Source organism: Microtus oregoni, unplaced genomic scaffold (assembly GCF_018167655.1).
Source record: "Microtus oregoni isolate MIOR12 unplaced genomic scaffold, Mior012 000018F_ref0000195, whole genome shotgun sequence".
Classification (NCBI taxonomy): domain Eukaryota; kingdom Metazoa; phylum Chordata; class Mammalia; order Rodentia; family Cricetidae; genus Microtus; species Microtus oregoni.
The window spans coordinates 29,559,595-29,574,554 of NW_024543077.1; the positions used below are offsets into that span (position 1 = coordinate 29,559,595).

General features: G+C 36.6%; 1 protein-coding gene across 1 annotated transcript; it reads left to right on the forward strand.

Moving 5' to 3' along the window:
* The first annotated feature begins 444 nt into the window (after positions 1-444).
* LOC121458813 (zinc finger protein 431-like) lies at positions 445-14,654 on the forward strand. The gene is made up of 5 exons (XM_041668154.1): positions 445-452; positions 7,354-7,480; positions 7,681-7,741; positions 8,900-8,966; positions 14,466-14,654. Exons 1-5 carry the CDS (start codon positions 450-452, stop codon positions 14,652-14,654), a joined length of 447 nt encoding a protein of 148 aa, XP_041524088.1. The 5' UTR covers positions 445-449.
* Positions 14,655-14,960: the final 306 nt, after the last annotated feature.

Below are 14,960 nucleotides of genomic sequence, written 5' to 3' on the forward strand. Positions count from 1 at the left end.
TCTCTGTGAGTTTGAGACCAGCCTGGTCTACAAGAGCTAGTTCCAGGACAGGCTCCAAAGCCACCGAGAAACCCTGTCTGGAAAAAACAAAAAACAAAAAAAACAAAAAAAAAAAAGATTGTGACATTGTCTGCTTTTGTAGCCAAGGGCTAGTGCTATTGAAATGCTTACCTTGGCCTATCTAGAAAAGATCTTTGAATGGGGTGAGAGGAATGGTCAGGAACCACTGTACTGAGTATTTAAGCACACTGTAGCCCTGTGGACAGTGTGCTTGTCATTCAGACTGCACTAGCCAATCAGGCCGTCCAGGTGACCTGCCAGTCAGCAACAGTGCAGGGCTCTTCCGGGAAGCCAAGTTCCAAGTCGGCTTCGCAGAGACGCTGTTTTCAGTGGTTTCGTGTGCTGGAAATTGATGAGCTGAGAGCTTTGGCGACCTGAGGAACCACAACATGGTGAGCGAGGGAATGCTGTCTCCAGATGGGGAGGAGCAGAGGGTGAGGTGCGGGAGACAGCATGGTGCGTCCTCCTGGGATCTGTGTGGGAACCTGCCGCCAGATTCCCTGTGCTGTGAAGTCCCATGTGGTCTTTGTTAATTCTTAGACCTAGGAACAGGCCTCTGTATAACTTTGCTCCTTGGGCTTGATTTGTTTAGAGAATTGGAAGCTGGGCACTGTGTGTACAAATGTTTTTTCTTGTCAACTTCAATATGTCATACTTAGAGAAGCCTAGTTTCTCCAGTATCTTCTTGAAATTGAGCACTTTGCCTTTAACCTTCGCACACAATCTCCATTTGTGTTTAACTATGTGGACGGTATCAAGGCATCTCACCTGTTGGGTAGCGCTGCACTTCTAAGCCGCAACGTAGAAGAGTTTCCAATGCCTTGGAAATAGTTCAGTCTCACAAAGTAGAATTAGCTGAGGGAGGACTGCCTCTAAATCACCCAGAAAATAAATGTGTTTTAATCAGGGCTGTTAGAGATTAGGATGCTAGGGCACACTTTGTTCAACTGGATTGTCCAGATATTTAGCTCCAAACTACTACAGAGAAGCCACCACGCCACCACTGATTTAAAACCAGACACCAGGCACATCCCCATATGAAAAAAAAAAAAAAAAAAAAAAAAACCTCTAACAAGCTTTTCAAGGAGGCTCTACAGGTTCCTAACCTACTTTAAGGCCTGATGTCGCTTAACCTTCCAGTTTTCTATTTGAGGAAAACACAGTTTTTCCACATTTGCAATATGCCACCAGGTGACATATACCTATTATCCAGTCAGAAAGTTTTATCATAATTTAGTGTTTTGGTTGTATCTCCACTAACAAAATATTTAACCCCTAAAGCAGTAGTCATTTATAGCAACTCTGGTACCAACATCAAAGGGGAAAACTGGTTTAAAAAATGGTGCAAAAGCTATTCTGGACTATAGAACAACATATCACAGAAGAGAATGAATACAAGTTTTGTGATTTTATATATATGTACTCCAAGAAGTTTATCAGTACTCAAATTATTTTTATTGCTGGATTAGCAATGAATTTTTGGGGATATATTCTCACTGGTCATATAAAAATAGATTCGGGGAATATATTAAATTGGATTTCTAGATTAAATGTTTCATTTAAAGAATTATCTACAACAAATTTCATGTTTATGTATGAAAAGTTATCTAACCTTATATGAAAATGTCATGAAGTATTTTTCTACACTATACTAAATGTATTTCCCAAGAGGGAAAAATTAAAATATCTAAAATATACTAGATTAAGATTACAAGACCATTATAGATCTTATAAACATGCATCTGTTTACAGAATTAACCCTATACAAAATGTATTTTTCATTAGAGATCACAAAGAAATGAGTTGGGGACAATCATCCTTACACCACATTATCAACTCACTTTAACCACAAGTGTGTCCTTGGTATGTGAGTAGAAGAAATAGGTTCATTTACTCCTCATCAAATCTTCCACAGATTTACATAAAAGGTGAAAGTGCAGAAATGTGAAATATGTTACATGTATTTTCTTTCTTTCTTTCAAACCACATAGGAGCCTGAAATTACAAAATACTTAACTGGGCTTTAGTTATCTATACAGACTGCATGAATGTGAATTAAGTTCCCAAATTAGCACATCAAATAACAAAACCAGCCACAAAGCAGGCAGAAACATTAAACATTTTATATATGAGTTTTAAATCATTTAATTTCTATAGAACAATTTTATTCACAATATAATATGACAGAAATCACCACAGGATTGATATACTGATTGCAATAGTATTGTATGCAGCAGCAGCAGCTTTGCATTTTTATAACTATTATTTGTTTATAAAAATTAGGCCTCTCCAGTCATGCTTCCCACATTTTTAGGTTTGCAGTGTAAGTTAACAGGGAATACACATAGTTCAAAGAGAAAATGTCTCATCATTTTGAATGTGGATTATCTCTATGAAAAATGAAATATACTACTAAACCCTGAAACATGCATGTCTAGATTTGCTTTTGTCCAATTTCAGGCCGTTTGCAGTCACATTCTATTTATATAATAGCAAGAGGATCTGTCACAATTGTGGTTGAATGAGCTGCGGTTGTAATGGTGGTGGCAACTGAAGTGGTACCATTGACTCCACCAATTGTCCTGGATTTGTGAGTGGGGCAGGAGCCACAGTGTTCATAGTTTCTACAATTTCTCCATTGGAAAAGAAAAACTGACACTGTTTCAAGGACAGGTTGATGGATTATAGTGGTAGACAGGAACTCCCGATTTTCAAAATCAGGTCTCATCAAAGTTGGCCAAAAGCAGATGGATAAGTTGTCTGCTGTCATTAGGTTTGATTTTATTTTGCTGACTAACCCTGTCCAAATGTGTTTAACCTTTTCAATTTTGTGGAGAACAGCTTTTTTTTTTTGTAGTATATGTTTATTTCTTCCTTGACCCAGGGGTAGTTTAATAGAGCACTATTCAATTTCCACTATTCAATTTTGTGATTAGTGTTGTTGTTAAATTATAACATTAAAACATAGTGATCTGATAAAACCCAGGGGGTTATTCCAATTTTGTGTGTGTGTGTGTGTGTGTGTCAAGGGTTGCCTTGTTACCATGATCATGGTCCATTTTAGAGAAGATACTACGAGGTGCTGAGAAGAAATTATATTTTGCGCTTGGGTGGAATATTCTGTAGATGTCTGTTGAGTCCATTTAGGTCAAGAAATCTGTTAGTTGTCTCATTTTTCTGTTATGTTTCTGTTTAATTGACCTGTTCATTGGGGAGAGTAGGGTGTTGAAGTCTCCTACTAGTAAGATGTGGGATTTGATGTGCATTTTAAGCTTTAGGAATGTTTCTTTTACATGTGTGGGTGTTCTTATATTCGGGGCATAGATGTTCAGGATTGAGACTTTATCTTAATGCATGGTTCCTGTTATGAATATGAAGTGTCCATCTTTCTGATTGACTTTACTTTGCAGTCTGTTTTGTTCACTATTATGATACCTATACTTGTGTGTTGCTTAGGTCCATATGATTTGAAAAACTTTTCCCAACACTTTACTCTTAGGCAATGTTTGTCTTTGAGGGTTAGGTTTGTTTTCTTTATATAGCAAAGTGATGGATCTTGCTTTCGGATCCATTCTCTAAGATTGTGCCTTTAAAAAATATTTATTTATTTATTATGTATACAATATTCTGTCTGTGTGTATGCCTGCAGGCCAGAAGAGGGCACCAGACCTCATTACAGATGGTTGTGAGCCACCCTGTGGTTGCTGGGAATTGAACTCAGGACCTTTGGAAGAGCAGGCAATGCTCTTAACCTCTGAGCCAACTCTCCAGCCCAGCTTGTGCCTTTTTATAGTCAAATTGGGTCTATTGATAGTAAGAGATATAAATGACCAGTGATTGCTAGTTCCAGCTATGTTTCAGTAGTAGTGTTTGTATGTTTGCCTTCTTTGGTGTTTGCAGATGTAAGGTTATCTGTTGCCTGTGTTTACAGTTAGCTTCCTTGGTAAGTCCCTCTAGTACTTTCTGTATGACTGGACTTGTTAGGATAAGTATTGTTTAAATCTGGTTTTGTCATGGAATACATTGTTTTCTCCATTGATGGTGGCTGAAAGCTTTGCTGGGTATAGTAGTCTGGTTGGAAGCTTTGGTGGGTAGAGTAGTGTCCATGGTCTCTTAGTGTCTTCAGCACATCTGTCCAGGGCCTTCATGCTTTCAAAGTTTCCATGAAGAATTTGGGTGTTATTCTGATATGTCTGCTTTATATTGTACTTGGCCATTATCCTTTGCAGCTCTTAATAGTCTTTCTTCATTTTCTGTTTTGCATTTTGATCATTATATGTTGGGGGTACTTTTTTTGTCCAGTCTATCTGGTATTCCCTAAACTTCTTATACCGTCATAGGTGTATCCTTTTTTGGGTTGGAAACATTTCCTTCTATGATTTTTTTTTGTTGTTACATATATTTTCTGTGCTTTGGAGTTAGTGTTCTTATCTTTCTTCTATTCCTATTATTCTTAGGTTTGGATTTTTCATGGTGTCCCAGAAATAATGTTTTGTGTAAGGAATTTTTGGATTTATTGTTTTCTTTGACCAATGATTCGATTTCTTCTATAGAATCTTCAGCACCTGAGATTCTCTCTTCTATCTCTTGTATTCTGTTGGTTACACTTCTCGCTGTGGATCCCATTTGTTTACCCAGATTTTCCATATACAACATTCCCTTTGTCTGTGGTTTCTTTATTGCTTCTATTTCAGTCTTCAAGTCTAGATTTGCTTGTTTCAATCAAATATTGATTTTTTTTTCTTGGTTTCTTGGGTTTCTTTGAGAAATTTATTTATTTATTTATTTATTTATTTATTATGGACACACTATTCTGTTTGCATATATGTCTGTAGGACAGAAGAGGACACCAGCCCTCATTACAGATGGTTGTGAGCCACCATGTGGTTGCTGGGAATCGAACTCGGGTCCTTTGGAAGAGCAGGCAATGCTCTTAACCTCTGAGCCATCTCTCCAGCCCCTTTGAGAAATTTATTGATGTCTTCCATTCTTTTGCTTATGTTTTCCTCAATTTCTTTAAGGGGATTTTCATTTCCTCATCATCCTCACAAAGTTACACTAGAAATCATTTTCTTTCTTTCTTTTTTTTTTTTTTTTGGTTTTTTTGAGACAGGGTTTTACTGTGGTTTTGGAGCCTGTCCTGGAACTAGCTCTTGTAGACCAGGCTGGTCTCGAACTCACAGAGATCCGCCTGCCTCTGCCTGGGATTAAAGGCGAGCGCCACCACCCAGTTTGTTTTTGAGACCTGTTCTTGGCCTACTCTGTGTTTCAGAAAGCCACACCTCTGAGGTGTGTCTTTGCCCTCTGTCTTGGCCTGCTCTTTTGGTCTGCTCTCCTGGGTCACTCTCTTGGTCCAGTCTGTGCATTTAATTTAATGAACATTTCCCAGAAAAGATCATGTTTCTCTCCTTGCTGGCCTTTCAATTTCCTATAAACCTTCAGTAAAAAAGGCTTTTCAAGATGAAATTCCTCATTGTATGTGATGAGTCTCAATATCCTTAACTAATTTTCTGACTTTTATGTCTACTGTGTTGTAGTTGGAATTAATCAGCCAACTTCCCACTTACACTGAAATGCTTTTATCATCATTATAGGCTTGATCTGTAAATCACAGAAAATAAAGAAGAAACAGTTGCTGTTCAGGGCTAAGGAGTTTTGTAGCCTGTAGTTTTAATTGTTTTGTTTGCTTGTCTGAGTAACCTTTGATGTGTGGCTCCAAATTCCTCAAAGTAAAATGAGGGGGGCTTCATTCATGGCTTTGTTTTTATGTTGTTGGATGATGACCCTGAATGTAGGCTTTTTAAATGTCAAGCATATGCTGCTGTGCTCAGCTTCTTACATATCTTAAATTTTATATTTGACAGAGGGTTTCATTCTGATCCCCAGGATGCCATGTATTCATGACATTAATACTGCCTGAGCATCCTGAGTCAGTGAATTGCCGGTGCATGAACTTCTTCCTGCTTGATTAGCTTGCTTTTAATTTTTCACTCAATTTGACTATTTTATGGGTCTGCATGGATATGTACCATATGGGTACTTGGTCATCAGAGTGATCAAAGCTTCTCAGAAATCCTGAACTTAGAATAATAAATAATTGTGGTCCCCATGTAAGTACTGACAATTGTGCCCACCTCTTTCAAGACCAGGAAGAGCTCAGTAGTACTCAGCCATATTTCCAGAACTATGTTAATTTGTTATGCCCAACATTTATATTGCTAATGTTTTCATCTCTCCATTTATAATTATTTTAAACATAAAGTACCTTTTCATAAAATGTTTGTGGTATTGCAGTTTAAAATAGGACACTTCAGCTGTCTGGAAGATGAACACAGAACTGGAGTGAATGTATAATTCTTTGTAGGAACTTCAGTACACAGCTCTAAATTCTTTCTGTGTGATTTGTTTATTTCACTGATTTTTTAAGGTTTATTTAATTATTATATATATACAATGTTCTGCCTATATGTCTGCCTGCAGGCCAGAAGAGGGCACCAGATCTCATTGCAGATGGTTGTGAGCCACCATATGGTTGCTGGGAACTGAACCCAGGACCTCTGCAAGAAGGATCAGTGCTCCAAACTGCCAAGCCATCTTTACAGCCCTGTTTCACTGATTTTTGCAATGGAGACAGGGTCTTAATGTGTACTTCCACCTGTCCTGGACATGATTTCATAGACTTGGCTGGCACTCATCTCAGAGACAAATCTACACACCTCTGCTTTATGAGTGTTTTGCTTAAAGGCATGAGTCAACATACCCAGTTTGTCCACCGTATTTTTTTCTATTTTGTAATTAGTATTTCTTCATACAATTTTCTTCATACAATTTTTCTGCGTGATTCCTGTTGATCCGTTTCCTTGACTATCTTTATTAATAGACAGTTCTTTTGTTGGTGATATCCCATTCAAAGGGTACAAAAATAACAGACATGACTCTTCTATTCAATTTCCTTCTAAAGTGTCTGCTTCGGAGCTGGAGAGATGGCTCAGAGGTTAAGAGCATTGCCTGTTCTTCCAAATGGTACTGAGTTCAATTCCCAGCAACAACATGGTGGATCACAACCATCTGTAATGAGGTCTGGTGCCCTCTTCTGGCCTGCAGGCATACACATAGACAGAATGTTGTATACATAATAAGTAAATAAATATTTTTTTAAAAAAAAGTGTCTGTCTCTGTCATGGAATAATAGTGGGGAACATCAGAATTTTATGACTATAGTGTTAAAGAAGTATGCATTTACAATGTTGTCACCATCATGCTTCTCTTATACACATGAATGTAATATTTTAGAGGGCAGTGACCTATGATGATGTGCATATCAGCTTCAGTCAGGAAGAGTGGAATTTGCTGGATCCTGCCCAGAAGAATCTCTACAAAGATGTGATGCTGGAGACCTACAGGAACCTCGCTACTATAGGTGAAACTAAATTTCCTTCATGATTCAAAATAAGGGGATAATTTTTTCTTGGTTAATGATGTTCTTCTGTAATTTTATTTAGAAAGAATAAGAATTAGTTGAATAGAGCAGACATAGTTCTAAGGGTCCCTTCATATAACAGCTTAAATACTGCACAATTTTCAATAATATAACATACATTTACTGGCATTATATTTTAGGATGTAATTGGGAAGACCCTAACAGTGAAGAGCATTGTCAATTTTCTAGAAGACCTGAAAGGTAATTTTCATATACAAGCAGATAACAATGTGCCTCTGATGAAATTTTTATGTGTCTTAAAAGTTTTAGTTTAAAGCAATACTGATAACATGTACAGTTTTATCAAATTCTCACAAATCCCTATTTCATATATGTGAATTGCATTTGAATGACATTCTTTTAAGAAAGAAGTCAAGAAAACAATAGCTAAAAAGATAACATCTTTTGAGGCATAGCACCATGAGAGCTTTGTTGTAGATCTGCAAATAAATTTCTTTCTTGCTACTCATAATACAAAAGTATACACATTGAAGAGATTATAAGTATATCTGTAAAACTTTGTACTAAGCCAATAGCCCATAGTAAATCTTTTATTACTTGTAATTTCTTGTGACTGTACTAACTTTAGTGAGAGAAGCAGTTAGAGCTGAGTCAAGTGGCAGTTGTTTTCGAGTAACCTTGATATCTATACCACAAGATTGTGAGGAACAGCAGGTCAAACCCTGAGAATTCAATGTGGAAATCTCTTATTTGTAATTCTTCTTTACTATGGATACCATACATTGCTCTTGATACAAGTGTATTAGCACAGGGATATGGAGAGATGTAGGATACTACTCTCTAAGAACAATTAGATAACTGGTAGTCCCCATGTTGAGTATACTTGTTGAATTTTAATTAAGTATACAAGTAACTGGTTTTCCACCCTCATTGTTAATACATGAACAAATTCAAACTGCAAAAAAGCCCTATAAGTTCTAGAAATGTGCAAATAATTCTGAGTGTTCTAGTCCACATAGCATATGCAATATGATTCACAGTATAGGAGAAGTTATGAAAATAAAAGCTCTGGGTTTATCCAGTTCTCTTCATATATATATATATATATATATATATATATATATATATATATTATCATATAGAAAAAAGATTCTGGATTCTGTGAAGGTATAAAGGTAAGCCATAAAAGAAAGGAATTGACCATTGGAGGTATCTTCCAAGTGGCAAAACAGTGCCTAATTAAAGAGCAAAACATGAGTTTAGACACAGTTATAAAAACTTAGTATCTGAATCCTCTTTATAATTGGAACATATTATAAAATTAATTCATACAAATGTGTAGCCACAACAGCGTATTGAATATGGTGAAGTTTTTATATGTGCCAATTATCTTTGCAGGATTGAAAGAATTCAAGCTGGAGAAAAACTTTCAGTAGATATTCAATGTTCTGAAGCCTTCACACATGCCAGTCACCTTAAATGGAATGAAAGAACACATACTGGAGAGAAATCCCATGAATGTAATCAGTGTGGGAATGCCTTTGCAGCTCAGAGTCATCTTCAAAACCATAAAAGAACACACACTGGAGAGAAACCCTATGAATGTAATCAGTGTGGTAAGGCCTTTGCAGTTCAGAGTTATGTTCAAATCCATAAAAGAACACATACTGGAGAGAAACCCTATCAATGTAATCAGTGTGGTAAGGCCTTTGCATGGTACACTGGTCTTCAATACCATGGAAGAACACACACTGGAGAGAAACCATATGAATGTAATCAGTGTGGTAAGGCCTTTGCAGGTCAGAGTAATGTTCAAATCCATAAAAGAACACATACTGGAGAGAAACCCTATCAATGTAATCAGTGTGGTAAGGCCTTTGCATGGCACACTGCTCTTCAATACCATGAAAGAACACATACTGGAGAGAAACCCTATGAATGTAATCAGTGTGGTAAGGCCTTTGCTCAACACAGTAATCTTCAAACACATAAAAGATCACATACTGGAGAGAAACCATATGATTGTAATTATTGTGGTAAGACATTTGTAGATCAGAGTAATCTTCAAAACCATAAAAGAACACATACTGGAGAGAAACCCTATGAATGTAATCAGTGTGGTAAGACCTTTGCTCGGTATAATACTCTTAAATCCCATGGAAGAACACATACTGGAGATAAACCCTGTAAATGTAGTCAGTGTGGTAAGGCCTTTGCCCAACACAGTAGTCTTCAAAAACATAAAAGAACACATTCTGGAGAGAAACCATATGAATGTAATCAGTGTGGTAAGGCATTTTCAGCTTTAAGTAATCTTAAAAGGCATAAAAGATCTCACCCTAGGTAGGAACTCTTTGAATGTAATCAGTGGGGTAAGAGCTTTGCACAGCACAGTGATCTTCAAAAACATAAACAAATCTACAAAAGAGAGAAACTCCATGGATGTATTCAGTGTAGTAATGCCTTTGCAGTAATCTTCAAAGGCTTAAAAGTAAAAGAAATAGTATTAATGAAATCACTGTGATAAAGCCCTTTCATGTCTTATTCATCTTCAAATGCAGGAATGTACACATACAGAAGAATAACCATGAATTGGATCTGTGTGGTAAATCCTTTGTCACAATAATCTCCAAATACATTAAACCATTCAGGATAGAAACTGTGAATTTGATGAATGTAGACTTCAAAAACATTACAAAAATCATACTCCAGTGAAACTCTATGAATAAATTCAATGTGATATTTTGTAATTTATACAGGAGTAAAACTTTTTGTGTGTAATCAATCTGATAAAGCTTTTGCAAATTACAATATCCTTTGGATACCTGAAGAACAACCCGAGGGCTTATTCTAAATTGTTTTTCAAGATCCTAAGCCTATACATTTACAGTCAGATAACTAACAGCATTCATTCTGTAGAAAAAAAGCTGATAGTGTCAATAATCTGTTCAATATGATAACACTTTAGTTTATTTGCACCAGCAAACTAATGGAAAAAACATATTATTTGGAGTTATGAAGTCCTACAGGCAGGAAAATCAGCCAGTCAAAGAATCACACCCTGTAATTGAAATGAGATCCAAGAGAAAACACTTTGTCCCTGAATCTAGAGCTAGTTATAAGAACATCACCCTAAAACAGAGCCAAAAAGTTAAAAAGAGCCAGTGAAGGAAACACACTTTGGCTCTCAAACCAGAGCCAAAGAAACACACTCTTCCCTTGTTCAAATGAGCACCAAAGCAACCAATCTCTGAGCACAAAATCCAGCCCAACTCTCTGGTTGTTCAAGCAGAGGGATTGAAATCTGACCAGTTCCCACCTTCAAAATCTCCTTAGAAGAGATCTGGTTTTAAGAAACCCTATATGAAGCCGGGCGATGGTCGCGCACGCCTTTAATCCCAGCACTTGGGAGGCAGAGGCAGGCGGATCTCTGTGAGTTCGATGCCAGGTTGGTCTAGAAGAGCTAGTTCCAGGACAGGAACCAAAAAAAAAAAAGCTACAGACAAACCCTGTCTCGAAAAAATATAAAAAAATATTTTAATTGTTTTTATGTGGGGTGTGTGTGTGTGTGTGTGTGTGTGTGTGTGTGTGAGAGAGAGAGAGAGAGAGAGAGAGAGAGAGAGAGAATGAGAGAGAGAATTTTTGGATTGATATTTTGTATCTTTAGAAAATTAAGACTTTGGGCCGGGTGGTGGTGGCGCACGCCTTTAATCCCAGCACTTGGGAGGCAGAGGCAGGCGAATCTCTGTGAGTTCAAGACCAGCCTGGTCTACAAGAGCTAGTTCCAGGATAGGCTCCAAAACCACAGAGAAACCCTGTCTCGAAAAAAAAAAAATTAAGACTTTGGGTCTTCTTATACCAGGAATTACAGCAAACTTTTAAAAATCTGATCTTAGTCTTGGGAATGAATATTTCTTAGTCACCTCACCATGACTTAGTGCTATAAATGTTTAAATTCTATTTAGAACACTTTTAAGTCTGCAATAGGAAAGAAGTCATGAAGAAATTCCTATTCATGAAAAAATTTTAATGACATTAAACATCACCGATTTCTTCAGCTTCATGAAAAAATATTTTTTATCATAGCATTGAAAGAAGTAAATTACATACCACGTTCAGTCAAGACAGATGGAGGAGATCATTGTATTGTGGTTTCTATTTTAAAGTATTTGAGGGAGTCACTAACGTGTGCTGTATATGTGGCAAATCCATTAGTGAAGTTTATTTTGTAGACCTTATATTACTTCTATGACTTTAGTTTATCTTCTATTCTGTCTGTACCTAGTGATAGGTATTTTTCTACTGTAATGTATATAATGGAGCCTCCATCATATAATTTTTCCCATTGGTTATTTAAATACCAGGCCATGTTTGATCATGATTTACTCATAAGGGTGGTGGTTTGTGTTTCTGGTTTTGATTTTCATCTTTTCACAAATTCCCTTGAGATTTTGTTATTTGTTGTTCATCTTACCTTGGATGTCAGTAATGACTCAGGGATACATTTGAACTCAGGATGCTCATTTGTCTTCTGCTTGAGTACTAGTCCAGGGGTAGATGATGAACTTCCAATGTGCTGGGTTTTCAAGAGAATTTAACAATGTATATGTTAAAATGACTAACAAAAGAAATTATAAGAAACATTAAATAATTCATGTGTGTATTAAAAGATTTTCATTTATCTGATATGGATGTACTAATGTATGAGAATCAGCAAACAACTGTGTATCTAATACCACAGCTTGATGTTCTATAGAAATTGAGGATAGGTTTCTAGTCTTACACACAACAGTCCTTTCCCCCTGAGCCATTTCAGTGGTGCTCAATTTCAATTTGAGGAAATATTACAACAAGCAAATTTGTTCGTTTTGAGGACTATGCATTTATTTATAACACTCTTAGAACCAAAATTATACACCAGAAAATTGCCACATTTAGTAAAGTTCATTGCTGCTATGTCTGACCTGGGTTCTATCTCTGCGTTATGCACCATACTTCAACAAATTTTCTCATATTTCTTCACTTCACAAGAAGTGCCATTGAGGTCATGTGCAGTCAAATAACTCCAAAGGTTTAATCACGAGAACTCACAAAGCAGAAGTAGATCATAGACCCCTGTTGGTTTTCCTGTCAGTGCTACATACACATCATGGCACGGGTGTATTCACACAGTCACACTTCAAACATTTATAAATGGGTGTAATTAACAATGCAAAGAAAATAACCTGTTATTGAGAACATATGAAATGATTTGGTCATTTAAATTATAGAATTTTGTGAAAAGTTACTATCCATCAAAACAATGATGCTCCTTTTTAAATCTTATTTTATTATTTTTTTCTCTGACTCAATGATAAGTCCTTTAGAAACACATATTTCAACTGGACTTACAGGTGTATGGCTATAATTATAGCACACCAGAGTGTTGGTGGGCCTGATCATAGTGAGGCCAGCTTCTTCCCCATAATAAATTCATGCCATCCATGGCTATGAGGAAGTATCCTGTCTCAAAAATTCTAAAAGAAAGAGCCTATCTCAAATAATATAACCTTTTGCTAATAAAATCTGGCTGGACTCAGACTGATTTCAACCAACTTTTTAGTATCTTTACTCACATAAAAAAAACTGATAACAATAACATAAGCATTATAGATATTCCATTCACATTCAATCCATTGAATCTTTTGACAACCATCTGGAGGGCATTTATGTGCTAAGACACAGAAGGAACAGTGGGACACCTTCACCTTCCACATTATAATGACATATGTGGTAACTGGACAGTTGTCTCAAAGTACTGCTCCTCTTGGGTACCCGAGTTTGGTTTATAGCCCCACAACCCAGGTACCAGTGGTGATAAAAAGGTGGTGTCTAATGCTCTGTCTGGAATTACAGACAGCTGTGGGTACGTAGTATCAATGTTAGGCCCTGTGGATGAGTATCCAGTGTTCTAAATGCTGAGTCTTCAGCCTCATGAGCATGTCATTAATAATAGTGAGGTGGGAAAGGCTGATATAATAAGTTTATCTTTTCATCACCCTTCATGACCCAGAAGAACTAAAGATTGATAGTCCCAGAATCTAACTTAGACTTGGTTCTTTTAGAATTTCTGATCATTATGCATGATCAAAAAGATAGTTTTGCTCTGTAAATCTCCATCTGCCTAAGTGGTTAGATGTGCCTTTTTCTTTGTTGTTGTTGTTAGTTTTCTGTTTTGTTTTGTTTTTCAAGACAGGATTTCTCTGTAGCTTTAGATCCTGTCCTGATCTAGCTCTTATAGACCAGGCTGGCCTTGAAGTCACAGAGATCCACCTGCCTCTGCTTCCAAAGTGCTGGGAGTAAAGGCATGTGCAACCACTGCCTAGGTCCTCTTGTTCCTTTTTAAATTGTTCAGAGTATAACCTTGGGTCTGAACACAAAAGAGACTTAAAAATGACATTTTATATGGTATGCAAAATTTTTTTTCCAGGCTGGCTCCTCTTTTAAAAATTAACCACCCCAGGTGCATGCAGTTTTTAAAGAGATTTTTTTTATTAAACTTAATTTTGTGGAATAATTTATCCAGAGGAAGGTGCATTAATTTTAGAAAATAAGTATCTCCAGTTTGTAGAATAATGTTTCTGAATCAAAAGTTCTTATTTTGGATCAAGTTCCCTTGATCCCACTCCATTGTTCCCCAGGGGAATGACCTTGTTCTCATGATTAAACCAACTAAATTTTTAGATTAAACAACTCATTCACCACTTAGTCATACAATTAAAAATTTGAGTCATATGGTCAACTTTCCATTTCAGTAATAGAAAAAGGATTTGTGTGTGGAGCATGATTTTTGCCTTCATACCATAATAGGTGGAATAGTTTACTGTGTACACTATAGGGGAAACACTGAAGTCAAACAGTTGTGGAGTCACCATTATGAAAGAAGACATGATTATGATGGATATGTGATTTTGTTATTTTCCAGCATGTATTGATCCACGGCATGTCAATGAAGTCAGGCCAGATTTCTGTATACATTGTGGGAAGATTTATTGAGCCAAAGAATATGGAATTTGCAAGAAGGAACTCTCATACAGATGTGTTCAACCTTGCTGTCATTGTTCCATCCATTCGCTGTAACTGCATGTGTCAGCTGACAGGTCTCAGCAGCTGACGGTACACATGAGCACAGGCTGAAGTAATAGCTTATTACTGCCGTTCCCTCAGTGCAGGGATTATTTTAACTTTTGGAAAGTCAATAGAGCTATGTTTTTTTAATTATATATTTTTTTAAAAAAACAATTGTGAGTTTTAATTTTTAAATTTGAATTCCTTTAAATTTATCCTTGCTCTAATCTCTTATTTCTTTCTGTCCCCCATTGTTTCCAGGTCATTAAGAATTTCTTTCTTGTGTTTACAAGTTATGTTGATTATTTATTTCTGTTTAGAGCAATGCCTCCTGTAGAGTAGGCTTGCCTTA